Genomic DNA, 23,016 nt, shown 5'->3' on the forward strand with positions numbered 1-23,016 from the left:
CCGCGCTAAATCGGGGTAAAGGAACGGACCCTGTTGTAACAGGTCCGGACGTAGTGGGAGCGGCCAAGGATAGTCTGCGAGTAGTCCTTGGAGATCCAAGAACCAAGCTCCCCGAAGCCAATGAGGCGCCACTAGTATGACTGTGGCGGACTCTCTTTTGATCCGTTTTAGCAACAGAGGGAGCAGCGGAAACGGTGGAAACAGATACACGAGGCCGTACGGCCACGCGATTGTGGGAGCATCCACCGCCACTGCCCTTTGGATCTCGCGTTCTGGACACATACTGGGGCGTTTGGTGATTGTGGCAAGATGCCATCAGGTCCACTTGAGGGTAACCCCACCTCTGGACCAATATGTGAAACACTTCTGGATTTAATGCCCATTCTCCTGGATGAAAATCCCGACGCCTGAGATAATCCGCCTCCCAGTTGTCCACTCCCGGAATGAACACTGCCGACAAAATCACTTGGTGATGCTCGGCCCAAGTGAGGATTCGAGCTACTTCCCGCATTGCCATGCGCCTTCTCGTTCCTCCTTGTTTGTTGATGTATGCGACCGCCGTCGCGTTGTCTGACTGCACCTGGACAGTCTGAGACCGAAGCATGTGCACTGCTCGTCGTAGCGCATTGTAAATTGCCCGGAGTTCCAGGACATTTATAGACAGCAATATTTCGTGATCCGCCCAGAGACCCTGGAGCTGACAAGTTTGAACTACAGCTCCCCAACCTCTGAGACTCGTGTCCGTCGTTAGAATTATCCAATTCCAGGCGCCGAACCGTTTCCCTGCGGTTAGATTGTGTACTTTGAGCCACCAGAGTAGAGATACCCCGGCCCGTGGCGACAACCTCACCCTGTGGTGAATCTGCAGATGCGAGCCCGACCACTGTGCGAGCACATCCAGTTGAAAAGGACGTGAGTGAAATCTTCCGAACCGAAGCGCTTTGAAAGCCGCCACCATTGTGCCTAAGAGGCGAATGCACAAATGTACCGAGACTGTGCATGGCTTGAGCACTAATTGTACCAGATGACGAATAATCTGTACTTTCTGTTCTGGCAGGTAAATTCTTTGATTTACCGTATCGAGAATCATACCTAGGAATTGAAGTCGTTGAGACGGAATTAGATGCGAGTTCTTGAAGTTGACAATCCAACCGTGCCGAACTAGTACATTGTACGTTAGCAACGCATGTTGGAGGAGCATCTGTTGAGACGGAGCTTTGATGAGCTGATCGTCCAAGTACGGAACTATCATCACTCCCAGGGATCTGAGATGAGCTATCATCACAGACATCACCTTGGTAAATACCCGAAGAGCTGACGAGAGGCCAAACGGTAGAGCCTGAAACTGGTAACTGTTCTGTCGTATCGCAAAACGCAAGAACCTCTGATGAGGTGGCCAAATCGGAATGTGTAAGTACGCATCCTTGAGATCTAGCGCAATCATGAATTCCTGTGGCTCTAAACCTGCAATTACTGACTGCAGAGATTCCATTTTTAATCTGTAGCGAGTGACGTACTGAGTGAGACCTTTTAAGTTCAATATTGGCCTGCCGGAGCCATCCAGCTTTGGTACCACAAACAGACTGGAATAATAACCCTGACCTTGTTGGTGTACAGGGACCGGAATCAAAACTGCTGAATCTAGCAGGGACGGAATGCAATTTGCCCGACAGAGGCAGTCCTGTCTTGAAAAACCGCAGTGGCGGGAGACAGTCGAACTCTATTTTGTAACCTTTTAACACTAAATTGCGGATCTACCCATCCGCGGATGTCTGGAACCACGCCAAATGGAACGTCTGAAGGCGTGCTCCCACAATTGGAGATCCGAGATGGGCTGGGAGCCCGCCATGCCACTGGCTTGTCGGTGACCTTAGCGTCCTGACGACTGGTGTTGGTTTGTTAGAAACCACGTCCTCGACCGCGTCTACCAGGCGTGGCTGTTCCTCTACCACGGCCTCGAAAGGGCTGAGGTCTAAAGGATTTGAACGCCGGGCCAGAGTATTTCCGTCTAGGTACCGTTGGAGGCAATAGTAGGAAAACAGACTTTCCTCCCGTGGCCTCAGAAATCCATTTGTCCCATTCAAGACCAAACAACTTCTCGCCACCGTAAGGCAACGCCTCTATATCTCTTTTGCCCTCTGCCTCCGCTTGCCAAGAACGCAGCCAGAGTGCTCGTCGTGCTGTAACTAGCGACGATGAAAGGCGAGAAGCGAGCTGACAGACGTCAGTAGAAGCTGTACATAGATAACCAGCAGCTTCCCAGATTTGATCAGCGAGAAGTATAAGGTGTTCGTCATGTAGGGCAGACTTGAGTTCTGTTATCCATACTATGAGCGCCTTAGTGACCCAAATGCCAACCAACCCAGGTCTAAGCAACACTCCTGCTGCTATATACATGGACTTTAGCATAGCTACTATTTTACGGTCTGAAGAGTCTTTAAGCGTAGTAGCAGTTGGTACTGGTATGGTTAATTTCTTTGTAAGTTTAGACACAGACGAATCCACCAATGGCGGATTCTCCCATGTAGCTGTCACAGACTCTGGAAACGGGTAACGAGACTTAAATCTGCGAGGTATAGAAAACAGTCTATCCGGATTCTTTCGTGTTTCCAGTAACATCTTATTAAGAGATTCTGAAACAGGAAAACACATTGGAGTTCTCGGTCGTTTAGGAAAGACGACTACATCATTTGTCAGAGGCTCCCCAGTTTCTGTAAAGGTCAGAGACTGACGCACCGCTCGGATGAGATTATCAACGCCTGAGCTGTCAAAAACCTCACTATCTGACTGCTGGTCTACTTCGCCCTCCTCACCCTCATCTTGCGCAATGAGGACCGGCATAGAACCATCAGAATGCAACATCGCAGAAACAGGTAAATCATATGAAAATTTATCCCTTCTACCCAAGGTGGACTTGGACCTTTGGCAAAGCTGAGACCCCACCGGTAGTTCTAGCGGTCTCACCCTAGACTCAGATCTTGCCGCTTCCCGCTCTTGTCGAGCGGCGGCCAATTCTGATTGCAATCCAGCCATGACAGCTGCTAATGGAGGGTCCGGGGTTGACACCGGCATTGAAAACGGAGCCGAAATTGTATTTGTAGTCTTACAGACATTGCAGTGAAACTGATTTTTAGTTTCTGCTGGTGACTTACTCATTATGCAGACAGACAACACAATATACAAAGACAGACAACTTGCACGACTCAGTAAAACAGTACTAAGGTGTTATATATATATATATATATATCTGGCCAAGAGCAGTGCACGTGACCAGTACTATATGAAATCTGATCCCAAATTCCCACTAACACCCCTGCGCCTCCGGTGGAGTAGAGATGTAGTACAGGAACGTCTGGAATCAGAACAGGAAGCATGGTTAAAATGGCCACCATGCCATGCTTACAGGTAAAACTGTGTACAGGGTATAACATTTTTCAAACAGATATAACCTGGGATCATCCTGCTAAACAAAGGCTTAATAGCCTATCTGTCTAATAACCCATGCAGCGTTTCATACTGCTGCTGCTATGGGCACAATCTCCCCCCTTGTGTGTGCTCCCCCCCCCCCCCCCCCCCGTGCTCTGTGTACCGCTGCCTATTCCAGAAGGGAGCGGGTACACGGAGCCGGGGACCGTACATGCGATGGCAGAGGGACATGGTAGAGGGAGCCGGGGAGCGGGCATCCGGGCAGCGGATAGCGGGAGCGCGCTGCATATAGCCGTGGAGCGGTGGCTATGTGTGCCAAGTGTGGCCGGCGCGGCTCTGGTAGCGGCGGGAGGCGGCCTACATAGCGGCGGCGGGCGCTCACATAGCGGCGGTGTCCTGGCAGCGGCGGCGCTTCCCAGTAGTGTCCCCACACAGCGGGGCGGCAGCGTGAGCTGACCGCCCCGTCCCCAACATACCTGGACGCCTGTGGTGAGGGGCTATGACGGGGCTTCTTCTTCTGTAAGCTCCGTCCAGCCTTTCCTGCAGGTAGTCCTGCACCTGGCAGTGAGGGAGCTCTTTTCAGAGAGGCCCGACACGCCACAGCTGCTCGTAGCAGCTTCCACGATCCCGGACCCATGCCTATTAGAAGGGGGGAAGGGATGTGGAAAATGTAGTTAAAAAAGAAAAAGCAAAAATAAAAATATTCAAAAGTAGTGTGGATAACCACACAAACCCTGTTGCTACTATGAGCACAGAAAAAACACTGAGGTACTCTGGGATATGGAGGGGAGGAGAGTTCTAAATTTAAATATTCAGTGCCCTGTTCTTGCTGAAGCTGTCCATATCCCAAGAGTACTCCAGTGACCCCTAGTGGATGAAAAAGAAACTTTATAAGTCACAGACACCGTATGGACAACAAAGACAATTAAAACAGAAGTAAGGTCACTGGTAGATTTCACACATCAATAGGGCAGAAAACAAGGACACAGCCAAATTACGTTGTACAGAATAGCAACTTATTCCCTAATTATACCTGTAACATGATATTATTCTATAGAAAGGACCTGGCTTCTCTTGTTGCATTAATACAAACTAAAGATAAAATACATATTACCTATTGTAGCTCCAGACTACACAGCATCTGAGGTGACCAAATGACTATGAAACAAAGAGCCCCTCCCTTCATAGCTTGCCCCTTTAATTCTGTAATAGGTAACTGGACCCTCCCCTATAAGCACACTTTCTATTGATTCTGACCTCTGCTTGTACAGCCGAGGAATGTATACTGGACTCTTCTGACCAGCGTGGCCAACAAATCATCAGCTAGTAATCTGTATTACACCCCGTGGGGTATTGTACTAGCCTGCGATCTGCAGATTCCGCCAATACCAGTTTGCCTTTTAAATGATTGCCATTTTAAAATATCAAGCAGACTCGTTGTAGCCTAGTACGTTTCCCCGCAGGTGTGTCGTAAAGTGGGGATCATTACATATATTGCTTGTGCTGCGGTCTCTGTGGACTAATTATGCACCGCAAGGCAGGGTGTGTGTCCCTCTTTGAACAAAGGCCACATCTGAATTAAGGAATATGCTGAGCACTAAATAAATACTGAAATATAACTATGTCCCTGAATTACTTGCTTTTACATCACTGCATTTACGCACAGCAACAGCAGTAACAGGCTGCCATTCGTAACCAAAGATGACAAATCAGTTGTACATTTATTTTTTACATGTGTCATACCGTTACTTTTGGCTGATCGCTGAAGGATCTCTTGTTGCACTGCTGCTGCGCTGAGACCAGCTGCTGGATCATCTCTTCCTGCTGAGCTGTGAGCTGGACAATATCCTGAGTCAGCATGCACGGGCTGGGGGGCACTAAGACCGCAGAGGACTGGACCACATCATCCTCCTGCTGCTGCTTCTTTATCTTCTTGCTCCGGATTTGTACTTCGGAAAGCACGCCTGAAACAAAGTACAGCAGGGTCACACATTCGTCAGCTTGTCCTTGTGGGTTTGTCTTAACACAAAAGGTGATCAAAGTAGCACTGGGAAGAAATCGCTAGGAAGAGAAACAGCTCGGGGAGGGGGCGTGGGTTTCAGTCTTTAATGCAAATAAGGACTACCGGCTAAACGGAATATGGGTATTGGGTGACGTTCTCCTATAGGGGGATATCAAAATAACCGGGGTTAAATTGTCCCGCAGGGGGCTATCTAATTAGCCCCGGTAAGCCGGCGCGTGCCGCGGCTTATTGGGGATTTTGTTTTACCTGCCTCCGGCAGGCGAAGCAGGATCCCCGGAAACAACCCCTTCGCTATTTTGCACGAAAACACACTGGTTTCACTGAACCTGTGTGTTTCTGGGAGAAAGGGTTTTGTTTTTTTTTTGTTTTTTTTACAGGCGATCAATCTGGATAGCCTGTAAAAAAAAATATATATATATATATATACGGTGAAACGTCGGAAAAAAAGTCAGAAAAACGTCCGTTTTCGGCCTTGATGTTTTACCAGGGATATCAGGATTTTGGTACTTACCGATAAATCCCTTTCTCCGATTCCACAGGGGCCACTGGAGCGTAGTTACAATGGGGAAATAGTAGGTAGTGATTGGGAGCTGGCACTTTAAAATTCTCACACTGTGGCTAGCTCCTCCCCTACTATCTTCCCTCCAAGCCAGTCTAAGTAAAACTGTGCCCGAGGAGAGCTGGAATAAACAAACCGTAAGGTAGAGGAGGTTAATGACGCCCTGTAAACCAGGATAACACAACCCAAACCTGGAACAGAACCTAACAAACAACAGGCTAGCCCCAACTCAACAAGCAGTCATATGGTGATCTGCAAACAGTTAAGCAAACAAAAAACAAGGAGGAACAGCGCTGGGCGGGCGTCCAGTGGCCCCTGTGGAATCGGAGAAAGGGATTTATCGGTAAGTACCAAAATCCTGATTTCTCCTTCATCCACTAGGGGTCACTGGAGCGTAGTTACAATGGGGACGTCCCAGAGCTCCCAAAACGGGTGGGAGAGCGCTGAGAGTCCTGTAAAACAGCTCGGCCAAACTGTGATGCCGAGACCGCAAAAGTGTCAAACTTGTAGAATTTGACAAAAACAAATGTCGGTCCGACCAAGTAGCCGCCCGACAAAGTATTCATGGAGACCCCACGGGCAGCTGCCCACTAAGGTCCCACAACGCGCGTAAAGTGCGCTGAAATGGAAACGGAGGCTTCCGAGCAACCGCCAAGAAGACTGTCTGATGGTCAGATGTATCCAACAGCCCAGCATATGCTGGGACCCCGGCTATTTAGTACGGGAGCATCGTACAGAAGAGGGAAGAAAAACTTCGTCAAATAGACTAAGATCTCTGTAGAGAGAGTCGGCGAGCCCTTACAACCTTCAAAGAGGGGCGAAAACACTGGGGTCAGATTTATAGGAAAAACGGACATCCCCTCTGGAAGAAACGACCGCTGAGTCTGAAGCTCAGCCGGGGGAGTTGCCAATAGAGTACTCCCTGAAAGAGAGCCTGAACTTACGGCCGGCAGGCTGATCTCTTTTGGAAGAAAACCGAAAGGGCAGAGACCTAGATTTCAGGTCAATGTATTTTGAAGCGCAGCCGAGCAAAACTTCCCAGAGAAACCAAAGATGACGGCTGAATGGTAACTGAAAGAAGGGGAAAACCCCTGTTATCCTCACTATGCCCTATAAAGTTTTCCAAAAGTGGCAAAAGCGAGAAGAGGTAACAGACTTCTGAAATCGGGGCCCAGTAGGCCTAACCGAACTAGGAAACTCCTCCCTTCTGAGGTCTGGTGAACAGTCACATGGTTAAACGAAACCAGTTTAAGATGAACAAAGAAAAGGACCCTGTTGAAGTAGACAGTCTAGTCGAGGTAGGAGCCAAGGCTCCTGTACTGACAACAGGTGTAGCTGTATCTTCAAGTCATGCGCGGCCCAACCGGAGCCACCGAGAGGACTAGCGCGCATATTCCCATCCTGTGTTACCGAAGTGAGGTAGGAATAAACAAAGGAGGCAGGATAGAAAAAAAAAAAAACGAAACTCCAAGGAGCCCTGAGGGTATCCTCGGCTACTACCGCTAGAGCTCACGTCCGAGAGGAGTAAAGGGATAAAGAGTCAGACCGAACGCCCTGAGGTCGATCCGAAATCTCCGCCAACAGCGGACCAGCTGAGAAAACTCCGGGAAATGAACCCTCACCCGGGAGTCTGACCTGGCGGCTTGACCTAGAAAGAAGATTGTTGTCCTTCGCTCAGAGGGGAGTGTAGGTGACCACTCATTGCGTCGCAACCTGACTTAAGAAATAGAGTACCTGGTGGCAAGGAAGGAAAAATCCTCTGACGGACCGTGTTGAGAAAAGTCTACGAGGAGCATAAAGTGGATCAGTGTCGAACGAGAAGCTCCTGGATCCTCTGGAAATTCAGAAGCCACCTAATGTACAGAGTTGGATTGTAGCAGTAGATTGTCCCATTAGGGAACAAACCTCCCTTCCTGCCCTTGAAAGATAGTTATTCTGTGATCTTCCTGAACCCTGTGGTAGCGGAAGAGAGACCGAAAGGAAAGGACCGACAGTGAAAATGAGAATCCTGTAATGCGAATCTGAGAAAAGCCCGATGAGGAAACCCAACGGAAATCAGTAAACAGGCATCCCTGAAGACAAGGGACACGTAAAACCCCCTTTTTGTCTGTTTAAAACTAGCAATCACAGACTGAAAGGATTCTAAGGACAGAATAGGCGTGGCCGAGCCATCTGGCTTCGGAACGTGAAAAAAAAAACCAAAGGCCTGAGAACTGTCCCGATTCAAATGATATGTGAAAAACAGGGATCAACACCCTTTTCGGTTAGAAGCATATGGAGCGGCGCCTGTATTATGACTCTCTTGTCCTTGTAAATCGGCCGACCCATGCCGAAGGACTCCTGAGACGCTGTACTCCAAAATCTAATCTGTAACCGCGCAAGCCTTCTCAGTTCTCCCCGTAGGACCACCGACCTGCGCCTACCCTGGGACCCTCCAGGTGGTAGGAAGGTCTAACCTGTAGTGGGTGTATAGGATGACCTAAAATCAGACTGGACCGAGGATGCTGAGCCTCTGCTTCAGCCTGTTACCCTGAGATCCCCTGGCGACGGAGATATCGCCCGTGTGGAGTGGAAGCCTGAAAGGGCACGGAAAGATCTCAAGGAAAGACCGGTAAAGGTCCGTCTTGGAGCTGAGGCAGTATTAGGAGAAAGAAAAGTGGACTTACCTCCAATGGTTCAAGAAATCCTGCAGAAAGTTTCTTCCCCTGAACCATCTGCCCCGTAGGATCTCATGTTCACCTGTCACTGTCGCAGCCCCAGCGGTCTTTGGGTTAAGACAGCCCAAGCGAAAATGCAGGTTCCGAGTCTGCAGACCTCAAAAGAACATACAATCAGAATCCTGATTCTGATCTGTCCCAAAGTATCAATTGATCCTGATAACTGATCCTGTAACCTAGAGGACAATTGTTCCACAACCTACCTGCTCCGGACAAGGTAGAACCCCGCTGCCGTATATGTGTCTTTGATGGATACCTGAGCAATGTTGCCTCAGGAAAATGGCAGCTTGTTGGATCGGTGATACATTGAGGGGTATACCTGGAGAAGTTCTGATGCCATTTCCTTCCGTCTGCGGGGAAAGGATAAGAAAACCAACATTGTTTGATATCTGAAACTTTTTATTCGGGTTCTGCAGGCCGCCTACCGGAGCCTGCCTAGCCCATCCGAAACTGGACCATTTCGTCATTGGCGTCGAACCCTGATGGACTTGACGTGTCCGCCTCCCTTACCTGCAGTATCAAGACGAACTGCTGTATAATGCACCTGGATATTCTGAGACACAGGTTCAGACTGCACCGAAACCAGACATCCTCCGTATCCTGGACATCTCTCGCCTCCTCCCAGAGAGGCCTTTCCACCGCTGAGTCGTGTAACATGGAAGGCTATCAAGGTTCATTTAGAAACCTGGAGAGGGGAAATGACGTACAAGGTCTCTGGTTAACAGTGACATTACCTGTATAATCTGGGCTGTTCAAACAGGGGTGTCCTGCAGGTGCGTGGAGGGCTAAGAGATGGCTCCACCGCATACTTCACACCTAAGAGGGAATTCTTTTTGACTATCTCAGGTGAGACAAACGAAAGGAGAAAAGGTGGGTTAAATAAACCGAGCCCTATGTAAGGTCTGCACTATAACGTGTAGTGACCGACACGATTTAAATACATTTTCTGGAGCAGCGGAGACCTGAACCAGTAGCGCTGCGCTGTGGGAGAAGAGTCCTAGCCACTAGGCTATAAGAGCTCCCTTTAAAGTTTTTTTTTTTTTTTTTTGTTGGGATTCAAACCCTGGTCCCCCTGTTCAGATACCCGCTACTAGCGTACTGAGCCGCAGCGCTATTTGTGCCTTAAAGTATCTGTTGTGGTACTTGAACCCAGGCCTCTGTGGTTGGGTGTTTAGGGGATTAGTGTGCTGAGCCACACGGTCTCATATATACACATTCCCCAAATTACCAATATCATTAGTACCCAGTGACACCAAGGAATAATAAAGGGAATGCAACCCCCAGATGTTTTCGGTATTTTATTCTTATAAAACATTGTGGAAGTGGTTTTACCCCCTATATATATGGTATTGTATGCATATACATACACATATATATATATATATATATATTCACACAGTGAACCCAACAGGGTAGATAAATACTGTCTATGTGAAATACTGTAGGGTAATTAAATATTGCAAACCAGATTTTAATCATTAATGAGCTGAGCCCCAGCTCCTGTTTGATCTACAGCCTCTATGAAATTCCTGGCTGAGGACTCCCCTGCAGGGAGGAATGTAGCCAAAGTGAGGTAAAATAAATATGTCCGCCTCTCCCTGCACAGAGAAAACTAACCTTCCCCTAAGATAGGTTCTGCTGCCTGACCCCGAGCGCTGGGAACCGCCGCCGGGGGCCCGCTGTAAGCTTCACCCCCACCATTACCTCCTTGCAGCGGCCCAGGGAGCCGAGGACCTGTAATCTGTGCTGTTGCGGCCTGGGGTCCGGAGAGCGGAAGTGCTCCGGAGAGCGGAGGCGCTGTAGCGGCCGTGTACACGCTGCTGCAGCGGCCGGGGAGCGGAAGTGCTGTAGCGGCCGGGGGGCGGAGAGCGCTGAGCCCGCCGTACAGAGCGGGAGTTAGCTCCGCCCCCCGCTTCGGCGCCAAATTTAAAATGAAAACCCGCTGTTGTGCAGAGTAAGCGGGAAGCGCCCTGTATCTCCCCGCCGCCTGTATGCTGCGGCCGGAGAGGGGAGAGCGCCAAGCCCGCCGTACGGAGCGAGAGTTAGCTCCGCCCCCTTTGATTAATATCAGCATTTAGTGTGTTGAGCCACAGCGGCTCTTTTGTCTACAAAATACATAAGAACAATGCTATTGTATATGGGACATGCACACATAGCCTTTTCCACAGATACTCTTTTACTGTGTAAAATACAAAGTGCGCCTTTGATACCCCCCCAGCCTGTCTATGACTGGGGAGTATAGGGGAGCCGTTCAACCACCACATAATACCACTAAAACTGACAGTATAAAATATAAATCAGTTTGGAGGAGGGGGGAGATTGTACTCACCGTCCTGTAGTTACGTCAGGCGTTGTCACTGCTCGACAGAACGGCCCCGACACGCGCCGCACGCAGCGGTGTCCGGCCCCTTTTTTAGATTTAGCGCTCTGGTGGAGCGGCTCCGACACGCGCCGCACGCAGCGGTGTCCTCTCTTATACTCACCGCTGCCATGCTGCCGGAATCTTCTGCTGGATGGAGTGGTCCCGACACGCGCCGCACGCAGCGGTGTCCGCCAACTCAGGAGAGCTCAGTGTCTCCCTCAGCCGGGGCCCATCCCGAGCCGCACGCAGCTGCGATGGGACCCAGCCGGCAGCTCCCGCGGTGCAGAATGGCAGTGGCAGAGCTGCCATTCTGTGTGTGTGTGAAAGAAAAATAAAATAATAAAGAAAAAAGGAAAAATTCTTCAGCTAAACCCAAGTGAACCAGCTCCCTTGGGCACTAAACTAAGACTGGCTTGGAGGGAAGATAGTAGGGGAGGAGCTAGCCACAGTGTGAGAATTTTAAAGTGCCAGCTCCCAATCACTACCTACTATTTCCCCATTGTAACTACGCTCCAGTGGCCCCTAGTGGATGAAGGAGAAAATTGGATATCCCCCTTAAAGCGGGGTGTAAAACAAATCACCCATGGCAACCAAGCATAAATGATAGGAGGAAATCTGGTTGGTTGCTATGGCCAACTTCTCCACCTGTCCTTTTTTGTGGATTTGCTACACCTCCCCCAAAATCTCTTACAGCTCCAAACAAGGACCCCCGTCCACTTACACTGTTCCCGCATGCCGGCCTCCCTGCACTTCCGAAGCCGGCACTCCTGGCACTTGCGACGCATGTACATGTCCATCTGGCACTTGCCACTGTTCTTGCAGGTATACTTGGGCTTCTTTATGACGCTGCGCCTGAAGAAGCCTTTGCAGCCCTCGCAGCTCAGCACGTTGTAATGGAAGCCCGAAGCCTTGTCTCCGCACACGCTGCACACTTCGTTACCCAGCATCTTTGGTGCAGGACCCTTCTTCCTCTTACGCTCCGGCTCCTCCGCTAATATTGGACACAAATTATTTGTTTCATTACACAGACTGCAAACAAGACACCTGCACTCCCCCCCTTTCCCGAACACGCTTATAAAAAGTTGCCTGGTTTATGGCTCCCTTTGGAGTTTGCAGAAGAGATGATTTTCAGCAAGATTTAGAGCAACAACTTTTAAAACATTTTAAACTAACCTAATACACATACCGTAGTATTGCTGCTTTAAATCCAGCTGCAAAATCATAGACAAAACTGGGGGCAACGTAATAGGGTAGAGAGTTTGCAGAAGAGACCATTTTCAGCAAGATTTAAAGCAACAATTAAAACATTTTTTTAAACCAACCTAATACACATTCTGTAGTATCGCCACTTTAAATCCAGCTGCAAAATCACAGACAAAACTCCCGCCCTATGACATTCCCTCTGAGCTAGTGTATCAGAGCACTGGCTTCTTTTTGGTTTCCAGCACAAGTGCAGCCACATGAAGGCTTGATTAGGGACTGGCAGGGTATTTAACATAACCTCCATTCAGGGGAGGCTTTTTAAGCTGCATCCCTAGAGTAGCATGAGGTATGTTTGCTTCTGCGTCAAGGAGCTATCAGAGACAATAAACATTTATGGGGCTTCAGTAATTCTTATTGGCTGTTCAGCATTGGAAGAGAATCAACCAATAACAGAGCTTGTTGATAAATAGACACAGCACAGTCTCTTGCTGCCCAAAGATGCTGCATAATAATGCAGCATCTTTGGGCAGCAATAGACTGTGCTGTGTCTATTTATCAACAAGCTCTGTTATTGGTTGAGGGTGTTTAGGTCCCAAATGATCAGGATACCCGATAATGACCCTACCAATATCATGAAGAGGGCATTCCATAATAACAAGGAGTAAGCTTTAAATTCAGGTTCTGTGATGACATTCATCCAGTAGTGATATGAAAACTGGAACACTGACCAGCGCTGTGGGAGGAGCCCTCTCCATCTGTCCCCAAGATTTCATTTTCATTGGGCAGTGACGAACTTCCCCGAGACTCCGACCTTTCCTCCTTTATGTGCACTTTAGCAGAGCTGGCAGAATCCAACAATAGCGTATCCACAGAGTGGAAAGACTCTTCGTCTGTGCAGGAGAAAAAAAATAAAAAAATCAGGAGGATAAAACTGGTAACTATACATTAACCACGTAGCTAAGTGGGTATATGACATGTCATTCATGAAAAAGGTGACCTCCACCGTCACACACTGGAGTTTCACCAACCAGTAACTTAACACCAATAACAAATAACGGCCCAGCCGGAGCATAGGATCATACGCCTGTTTCCCGCAGCAGAAATAGTAACCCGCGGAAATCACTTGCAAATAAGAGACGCTATAGCCACACAGTCACAAATCTTCATAGTAATTTGTGTGATATGGGTATTCAGGTGTTTTGCGCGGCACTGACAATACGGTTATGTTGTTCTGTCGGGCTAACTAATATAAATAGGTAGATAGATATAGATAGATAGACTGATGATCTGAGCCAAATGTCAGGAGTTCCGAGAATGACAATTAGTGTACAAGTGGGTGGCGCCATCTTGTGGCTGCCAATAGGAAAGATTATAAAAAGCTTCCAGTTTTTTCTGCAAAGCAGCACATACTGTCATGACCAAGATTAGTTTGGAATTACAGTATGTAGTCGATGCCTGCAACCAAGATGTGCAGTGAAGATGTTCGGTTTCATTTTAAGAACCAGCAATATGATGAGTGTTTCAAATGCATTTTAAAATATTTACTAGTAAATACTATTGCCAAAATAGTCTATATTTGCTCCAGGGAAACCTAGTGCCGACGCCTAATTCTGACATTTAAGGTTTAGGCAAAATTCCCGTAGTCCTAAACAGGTGCTCCTCTTCCTCAACTCTCTGCAATTTTAACCACTTGACTGGCATAGTCGCATCAGATGCGACCATGCCTGCAAGTGCTCTATCTGACCTGGTCGTACAGGATGCAACCAGTCAGATAGAGAGTGTTAGCAGCGTCAGGGAAGGGAAACTTCCATCCGCTGCTGCTGTCAGAGGGACTGGAAGGTCCCTTTGCCTCCCCGCACCCTCTCCCACTGATTGCCGTGCTGCCGATCACTGCCGATCGGTCAGCACGGCAGGATCCCCCCCCTCCAGTGGCTGCAGACAATAGCAGCCGCTGGTAAGGGTAAAACAACCCCCCCTAAGCCACCCCCAGACTCCCCCTGTGTACCTGGCAGCTGTCCAAGATCTAAAAACTAAAATCGTGATGGTCCTGATCGATGTTTCGATGTTTGCAAAAAAAAAAATAAACCAGTTAAAAAATAAAATTTAAACAATATACTTTTTTAAATATAAAAAAAATAATTTATTTTTTTCAACATTAAGTTTTTTTATTTATGGTATAGAATCAAAACAAGAACACAACAAAGACAAAAGAGAATAGAATAACAATGGGGCAAAAACAATATTATAGGGGGGGAGACAGGACATCCAAAAGCGGTACAGAGAGCACAAAGATATACATAAATCATGGATTTTCTTCAGATAGAGGATCGCCCAAATCACAGGGAGGGCTCTGTATGGTAGGGGACGATGGCAAGATCACCTTATTCTTGGAAATGTATGTATGCCATGGAAGCCACTTCGTGATGGGGGAAGAGGGGGATGTAGAGTATGCAGCATCCCTGGTTTACATCTCGAAAATGGAAGTGAGTCTTAGAAATAACTTTTGCAAAGGGAGGGGGGGGGGGGGGAGGGAGATTTCCAGTTTTGAGCAACGGTAGCTCTGGCTGCAATTAAAACGTGGCCAAGGACATAGCGAGTTGACTTGGGAACAGTGTCTGGGTACCAGTGCAGCAGCGCCAAGGAAGGGTCCTGAGTCAGGCTAAGGTCAGTGACCGAATGAATAAAGTCATATACTTTATCCTAAAAGGAGTGCAGGGCAGTCCCAGAAAACATGTAAGAGTGTACCTTCGTGGTGGCAGAGGCGCCAACAGAATTTAGAGGTGGTCGGCCAGATCGTGTGTAGTTTAGAAGGGGTGAAATACAGTCTGTGTAATAATTTAATGTGCATTTCGGTGTGGTTAGCACATTTAGAAAGGGAGAAAGAAGAAAGATGAACAGATTCCCAATGTTTAAGAGTGAAAGTACGATGGAGATCCGCTTCCCACTTAATTTGAGCGGCAGATTTAATTGTGGCGATCGGGGGCGACAACAAATTATACCAGTCAGAAATGGCTCCATGAGATGAAAGTTTGCTCAGTCTATTCAGGACATTGGTGGAGGGGAGTTGAAAGACATTAGGGTTAATGGCCATACCATCTAGCCAGGCTGAAGGGTCGAGGTTATATTTAGCTTGTAGATCTGGAAACGGCAAAAGGGAGGCCGGGGAGAAGATATCAGTGAGGGATTCCAAACCTAAACGTCTCCAGTAGGAGAAATGGAGAAAAGGCAACACTTTATCTAATGCAGACAGAGAAATGTTGCTAGTGGTTACTGTGATGTTAAAGGAAGGTGTGAGCCTAGAATCCAAAATTGTCAGGGTGTCGGTTATGGAGGAGGGTGACAGTGGGTAGAGGGGACGAAGTTGTCGGGGTAGCCACAAGAGGTCGGTAAGGGGGAAGTCCCGCTATAGGGCACGTTCGAGATCCACCCATGGTTTAGAGTGTGTGTGTGTGTGGGGGGGGGGGGCGGGGGGTGAGAGAGAAAGATCGGACAATTGGGAGAGCATAGACGCTACATGGTACCTGAGTAAATCGGGGAGTGTGAGGCCTCCCTGTGACTTAGAGCGAATCATACATGTGTAGGCTAATCGAGGAGGTTTACATTTCCAAACATATGACAACATCAACCTTTGCATCTGGGTTAACAGTTTACGAGGAAATGCATAGGGGATGGCACGGAATAAATACATAAGTTTTGGTAACATCATCTTAAAAGCTGCCAAGCGGCCCAGCCAGGAGACCTCGTAGCCCATCCAAGCAGAAGTCAGTGAGGTTAGGTGAGCCAGTAGAGGCACATAATTGAGAGTGGACATTCTGGAAATGAGAGGGAATGGAGATTCCCAGGTACGTTAGGGAGGAGTCCTTCTACGTATATGGAAAGCGCGCCTTGAGAGATTGTAAAACAGAGGTTGGAAGATTAATAGGAAGGGCATCAGATTTCGCAGCGTTCAACTTATAATATGAAGCAGCGCTAAAGAGCCCCAAAATATCATGTAGGACGGGCAGAGAGGTCTCCGGGTCAGAAACAAACATTAAAACATTGTCTGCGAAAAGGCAGAGCTTATGGGAAGTATCACATACAGTAAGACCGTGAAATTTTGGAGAGAGTCGAATCATTTGGGCAAGGGGTTCAATAGCTAACACGAATATCAGCGGGGAAAGGGGGCACCCCTGCCTGGTACCATTGGAGATATGAAATGGGGAGGAAAGGAAACCATTACTAAATATTCTAGTAGAAGGGCCATCGTAAAGAGCCAGGATAGAGCGGAGAATGTCCCCATGGAGACCAAACCTGGATAACACCTGGCGCATATAACCCCAATGGAGGCGATCAAACGCCTTTTCGGCATAGATAGTAAGAGAAATGACGAATTAGTGCGGGAAGACCATTCAACTAGATTGTGGACTCTCCAGGTGTTGTCAGGGGCCTGAAGGCCAAGGACAAAACCTACTTGGTCTGGGTGGATGAGACTTGGGAGTAAGGGATTCAAGCGGTTGGCTAACAGCTTAGCATAAATTTTTAAATCGGTGTTAAGGAGGGCAATAGGTCGGTAATTCTTACAATCAGAGGGGTCTTTACCCGGCTTCGGGATGGTTACGATTTGGGCTTCAACCATCTCGGCCGGGAAGGACCCCGCACTGGAGGCCTGGGAGTAGAGCTGCAGGAGGAGAGGGGAGAGTACCGCACTGAACGTGGAGTAAAAAGAATTAATAAAGCTATCAGGGCCAGGTGCTTTGTCTTTTGGCAATTGTCGAATTACGAGTTGTAGCTCTTCCAGAGACCATGGGGCATTCAGGGATGTCAGGGCGTCGTCATCTAAGGAGGGGAGGGAGAGATCATCCAAATAGGCAGAGATAGAAGCCGCAGAGGGCTGAGGTATAGCAGAATCCTCACGTAGGTTATATAATTTTGCATAAAATTTGGAGAAAAAAATTAGCAATACCAAGGGGATTAAGGCACGGTTTGCCTGAAGGGGAAATGAGACATTTGATACGATTACGGGCCTGGCGGCTACGAAATTCGCGCGCTAACAAGTGGGTGGCCTTGTTTCCTGCTGCATAAAATTTACTGCAGAAGCGAGCTAAGGCTGATTGCATACAAAGCATAAAAAGCTTCTGGAGTTGGGCTCGCACCTCCTGAAGCTGTTTACGTAAAGCCCGAGTAGGACGGGTTTGATTCTGAGACTCCAAAGACCGTAAAGACAACTCTAAGTCAGCCTGAGTTTTCTTAGCCTTCAGTTGAGCCCCTTTTTGGATAGACGTGCCACGGAGCACGGCTTTCAGAGCGCACCAATACGTGAAGATAGAAGTATCCTCAGGGGTATTGGTCTGCATACCTACATTGATAGAGAGTCAGTAAGGGCCTTCAGAGTCTCAGGATTCGTCAATTGATATCCCGGGAGTCGCCAAGGGCGGGGAGGGGGGTAGATGCAAACCTATGTCCCAGGACCACAATACAGGGGCATGATCCGACCAAGTAATGGGAAGGATTTTAGTTTTACGAGTGTGTTGGAGAGTCCTCTTGTCCAAAAGAATGAGGTCGGTCCTAGAATAGCTGTTATGAACAGCAGAAAAACGAGATTTATGGTAAGAACTTACCTTTGTTAAATCTCTTTCTGCGAGGTACACTGGGCTCCACAAAGGTTTGGACAATGGGGTGTAGAGTAGGATCTTGATCCGAGGCACCAACAGACTCAAAGCTTTGACTGTTCACAGAATGCATAGCGCCGCCTCTTCTATAACCCCGCCTCCCTGCACAGGAGCTCAGTTTTTAGTTAACCAGCCCAATGCAGTAGCAGGAAAAGAGACGACAACGGTTAGTAGCCACATACACCACACTCTCACGACAAGAGAAGTGTCAGCGGCTAATGCCATACCAACCCAAAGAAGCCAAGTGCGTCAGGGTGGGCGCCTTGTGGAGCCCAGTGTACCTCGCAGAAAGAGATTTAACAAAGGTAAGTTCTTACCATAAAACTCGTTTTCTGCTGCGGGGTACACTGGGCTCCACAAGGATTGGACAATGGGGATGTCCTAAAGCAGTTCATTATGGGAGGCACTGTAGCGGGCACAAGAACCCGGCGTCCAAAGGAAGCATCCTGGGAAGCGGCAGTATCGAAGGCATAGAACCTTATGAACGTGTTCCCGGAGGACCACGTAGCCGCCTTACACAATTGTTCAAGGGTCGCACCACGTTGGGCCGCCCAAGAAGGTCCAACAGACAGAGTAGAATGGGCCGTAATGTTAGCAGGAGCTGACAGACCAGCCTTCACATAAGCATGTGCAATCACCATTCTAATCCATCTGGTCAGGGTCTGATTGTGAGCAGGCCAGCCACGTTTGTGAAATCCAAACAAAACAAAGAGAGAATCAGATTTTCGAAAAGAAGCAGTTCTCTTCACGTAGATACGGAGAGCCCGTACCACATCCAAAGACCGCTCTTTGGGAGACAAATCAGGAGAGACAAAGGCCGGAACCACAATCTCCTGATTAAGGTGGAACGAAGAAACCACCTTAGGTAAATATCTGGGACGAGTCCTCAGAACCGCCCGGTCACGGTGAAAAATCATATATGGGGAACTACAAGACAAGGCACCCAGATCCGACACTCTTCTAGCAGAGGCAATAGCCAGCAAGAACACCACCTTAAGGGAAAACCACTTAAGGTCAGCTGAACCCAGGGGTTCAAACGGAGGCTCCTGCAACGCCTCCAAAACCACCGACAAGTGCCAAGGAGCCACAGGCGGGACATAGGGAGGTTGGATACGCAACACACCCTGAGTGAAAGTATGAACATCAGGTAAAGTCGCAATTTTTCTCTGAAACCACACCGACAAGGCCAAAATATGAACCTTGAGGGAGGCCAGACGCAGGCCTAAATCTAGGCCCTGCTGCAGAAAAGCCAAAAGTTTGGCTGTACTAAACTTGGAAGCGCCATAATTATTAGATGCGCACCAAACAAAGTAGGAATGCCAGACCCTATAGTAAATCCGAGCAGAAGCCGGTTTCCGGGCCCGCAACATAGTTTTAATGACCTCTTCAGTAAAACCCTTAGCCCTCAAGACGGAAGCTTCAAGAGCCACGCCGTCAAAGACAGCCGGGCTAGGTCCTGGTAGACATAGGGGCCCTGAATGAGGAGGTCTGGGCGTTGTGGAAGTAGAATTGGACGCTCTGACGATAGGCCCTGCAGGTCTGAGAACCAGTGCCGTCTGGGCCACGCTGGAGCTATGAGAAGCAGATTTCCTTTTTCTTGCTTGAACTTCCGAATTACCCTGGGAAGGAGTGACATCGGAGGGAACCCGTACGGCAGCCGAAACCTCCACTGCACCGCCAGCGCATCAACAAATGCTGCTTGAGGATCCCTTGTCCTTGCTCCGAAGACCGGAACCTTGTGATTGTGTCGAGACGCCATCAGATCTACATCTGGAAGACCCCACTTTTCCACTAGGAGTTGAAACACTTCTGAATGGAGGCTCCACTCGCCGGCATGCACGTCCTGACGACTGAGAAAGTCTGCTTCCCAATTCAGGACTCCCGGAATGAATATTGCAGATATGGCCGGTAGATGGCGTTCCGCCCAACGTAGAATCCATGAGACTTCCTTCATTGCCAAACGGCTTCGAGTGCCACCTTGATGATTTATGTAAACCACTGTGGTGGCGTTGTCCGACTGTATTTGAACAGGACGGTTCTGAATTAAATGCTGGGCCAGGTTCAACGCATTGAAGACCGCCCACAATTTCAGAATGTTGATCGAGAGGAGAGATTCCTCCTTGTTCCACCGACCCTGAAGGGAGTGTTGCTCCAGCACCGCGCCCCAACCTCTTAGACTGGCATCTGTCGTCAACAGGACCCAGTTGGATATCCAGAAGGGACGGCCCCTGCACATCTGTTGGTCCCGGAGCCACCAAAGTAGCGACAGATGGATCTCCGGAGTCAATGAGATCATGTGAGACCTGATCCGGTGAGGCAGGCCGTCCCACTTGGCTAGAATCAGCCTCTGGAGGGGGCGAGAATGGAATTAAGCATACCCCACCATGTCGAATGCTGAGACCATGAGGCCCAGCACCTGCATCGCCGAATGTAGCGACACTTGCGGACGAGAAAGGAAGCAGTGAATCCTGTCCTGAAGCTTCAGGACTTTCTCCTGAGACAAGAACAACCGCTGGTTGTGAGTGTCCAATAGCGCTCCCAGGTGCACCATGCTCTGAGCAGAGACCAGGGAGGATTTCTTCCAGTTGATGAGCCACCCGTGGGCTTGTAGAAACCGGACCGTCATATCCAGATGACACAGGAGAAGTTCTTGGGAATTTGCCAGGATTAACAAGTCGTCCAGGTATCCTGACCCCTTGACGGCGGAGTACCACCGTCATCACCGCCATTACTTTGGTGAAAACTTGTGGAGCCGTTGTTAAACCAAAAGGTAATGCCCAAAACTGGTAATGAAGGTTGCCAATAGCGAACCTCAGGTATTGCTGATGTGACGCTGCTATAGGAATATGCAGGTTAGCATCATGTATTTCCAGGGAGACCATGTAGTCCCCAGGTTCCAAGGCCAGAACTATAGAGCGAAGGGTTTCCATACGGAACTTGGAAACCTTCACAAACTTGTTCAATGCCTTGAGGTTGAGAATGGGCCAGGAGGACCCATTCGGTTACGGGACTAGAAACAGCGGAGAATAGTACCCCCGGCCCCTCTGAGCAAGAGGCACCTGTACTACAACTCCTGTATCCAGGAGGGTCTGTACCACCGAATGCAGGGTGTTTGCCTTTGTCTGGTCCGACGGGATGTCTGTCTGGCAAAATCGATCAGGGGGTCCGTTTTTGAAGGCTATGGCGTAACCTCGAGTGACGACTTCCCGTACCCAGGCATCTGAAGTGGTCTTCAACCATTCCTGGGTATACCCTAGAAGCCGACCCCCCACCCTGGGATCCCCCAGGGGGAGGCCCGCCCCGTCATGCGGCAGGCTTATCGGTCTTGGAAGCTGGCTGACGGGCAGCCCAGGCTCTTTTGGGCTTCGGCTTACCAGGTTTGGAAGTGCGGGCCTGCTTGTGGTACGCCTGACCTTTTGCTTTACCTGAAGGGCGAAAGGACGTACCTTTAGCCTTCGACACAGAAGGAGCGGTATTTGGTAGACAGGCAGTTTTGGCAGTAGCCAAGTCAGCCACTATATTATTTAAGTCCTCCCCAAACAGAACATCTCCCTTGAAAGGGAGTGCCTCCAGGGTTTTTCTAGAGTCCAGATCCACAGACCAGGATCTCAGCCACAATATCCGGCGAGCCAGGACTGACATAGTAGAGGCCTTGGCTGCTAGGATACCGGCATCCGAAGCCGCCTCTTTAATATAGCGAGAAGCTGTGACAATATATGACAAGCATTGTCTAGCATGGTCAGAGGAGATTTCAGTATCTAACTCCAAGGCCCACGCTTCAATAGCCTCGGCAGACCATTTAGCTGCAATAGTGGGCCTTTGCGCAGCACCCGTGAGGGTGTAAATCGCTTTCAGACAACCCTCCACACGCTTATCCGTAGGCTCTTTTAGAGATGTGACGGTAGTGACAGGCAGAGCTGAGGAAACCACCATCCTGGCCACATGCGAATCCCCTGGAGGCGTTTCCCAATTCTTAGACAGCTCTGGCGCGAGGGGATAGCGAGCCAGCATCTTCTTGTGAGGCACAAACTTCGTACCCGGGTTTTCCCAGGGTTCCTGACGTATATCCCCTAGGTGGTCAGAGTGAGGTAAAACTTGTTTAACCACCTTCTGACGCTTGAACCTATCTGGTTTCTTAGGAGGGACGGATGGCTCGGGATCATCCGTAATCTGTAGAATTAACTTAATAGCCTCCAAAAGATCAGGAGCATCCACATGTGAACTACCCTCCCCATCAGCCGTATCGGAGTCAGAACCTGTGGGGTCAGTATACGTGCCGTCTTCATCAGACGAGGTGTCAGTGACAGCAGTGGATTGTGAGGAGACAAGCGCTCGCTTAGAGGACCCCTTGGACTTAGGTGAGCGATGGTCAGACTTTTTAGCAGTCAGGGACTGGTTCAACTTCTTTAACTGAGCAGATAAATCGTCCGCCCACGGCGGGTTAGCTGCAGGGACCACATACGGTTGTACCGGCATTGGGGGTCCTATAGGGGGAGTTAGTTTATGAACTAGCGTATGCAGAAGCGTGGAAAAAGCGGCCCACGGTGGGTCAGTATGTGCCTTCGTTGCCACAGTCCCACTGGGCCCCCAGAACCAGAGCCCACAGCTGCTATATTCTCTTCATATGGGTCTGTGGCTTCAGCAACACCGGCAGTGTGTTCAGCCCCAGAACAGTTACCCTCAGAAGCAGACATGATATAACTTGCAGTATGAGGTAACACAGTACAATTATCAGCAGCACTATATCTCTAAACCCAAACCCCTGCGCAGTGTAGTCAGCACTAGCAGAGATAAAGGAGAGATATGGTGACTAAAATCACAGAGAAAAATACGTAATACAGTATATCTTTGTGAAAATCCTATATTAGATAAAACCTGACGCACCAAGCCCCCTCAGGTTATAGAAGATAGGGATAGCAGGTTGAGTGAAAGACACGAAATGGACACCACTCAGCTATCAAATGCACACACAGAAGGTCACAGTTTGTACAATGCAGAGGTTATTACTGACAATAATACTGCACTGGACTAGCTTACACAGCTATATAACAAATTATATAACAGTAAACAGTAAGAAC

The 23,016-nt window shown here is 48.9% G+C and overlaps 1 protein-coding gene across 1 annotated transcript in view; it reads right to left on the reverse strand.

Moving 5' to 3' along the window:
• The window catches only part of NR1H2 (nuclear receptor subfamily 1 group H member 2), a 95,823-nt gene that overhangs the window by 26,982 nt on the left and 45,825 nt on the right, over positions 1-23,016 (reverse strand). The window contains exons 4-6 of the mRNA XM_063942418.1: positions 13,019-13,180; positions 11,809-12,078; positions 5,170-5,390 (exon numbers count right to left, since the gene is read on the reverse strand). Of these exons, the coding sequence (XP_063798488.1) occupies positions 5,170-5,390; positions 11,809-12,078; positions 13,019-13,180 (653 nt within the window). The remainder of the gene's footprint in view (positions 1-5,169; positions 5,391-11,808; positions 12,079-13,018; positions 13,181-23,016) is intronic.

Source organism: Pseudophryne corroboree, chromosome 10 (assembly GCF_028390025.1).
Source record: "Pseudophryne corroboree isolate aPseCor3 chromosome 10, aPseCor3.hap2, whole genome shotgun sequence".
NCBI lineage: Eukaryota > Metazoa > Chordata > Amphibia > Anura > Myobatrachidae > Pseudophryne > Pseudophryne corroboree.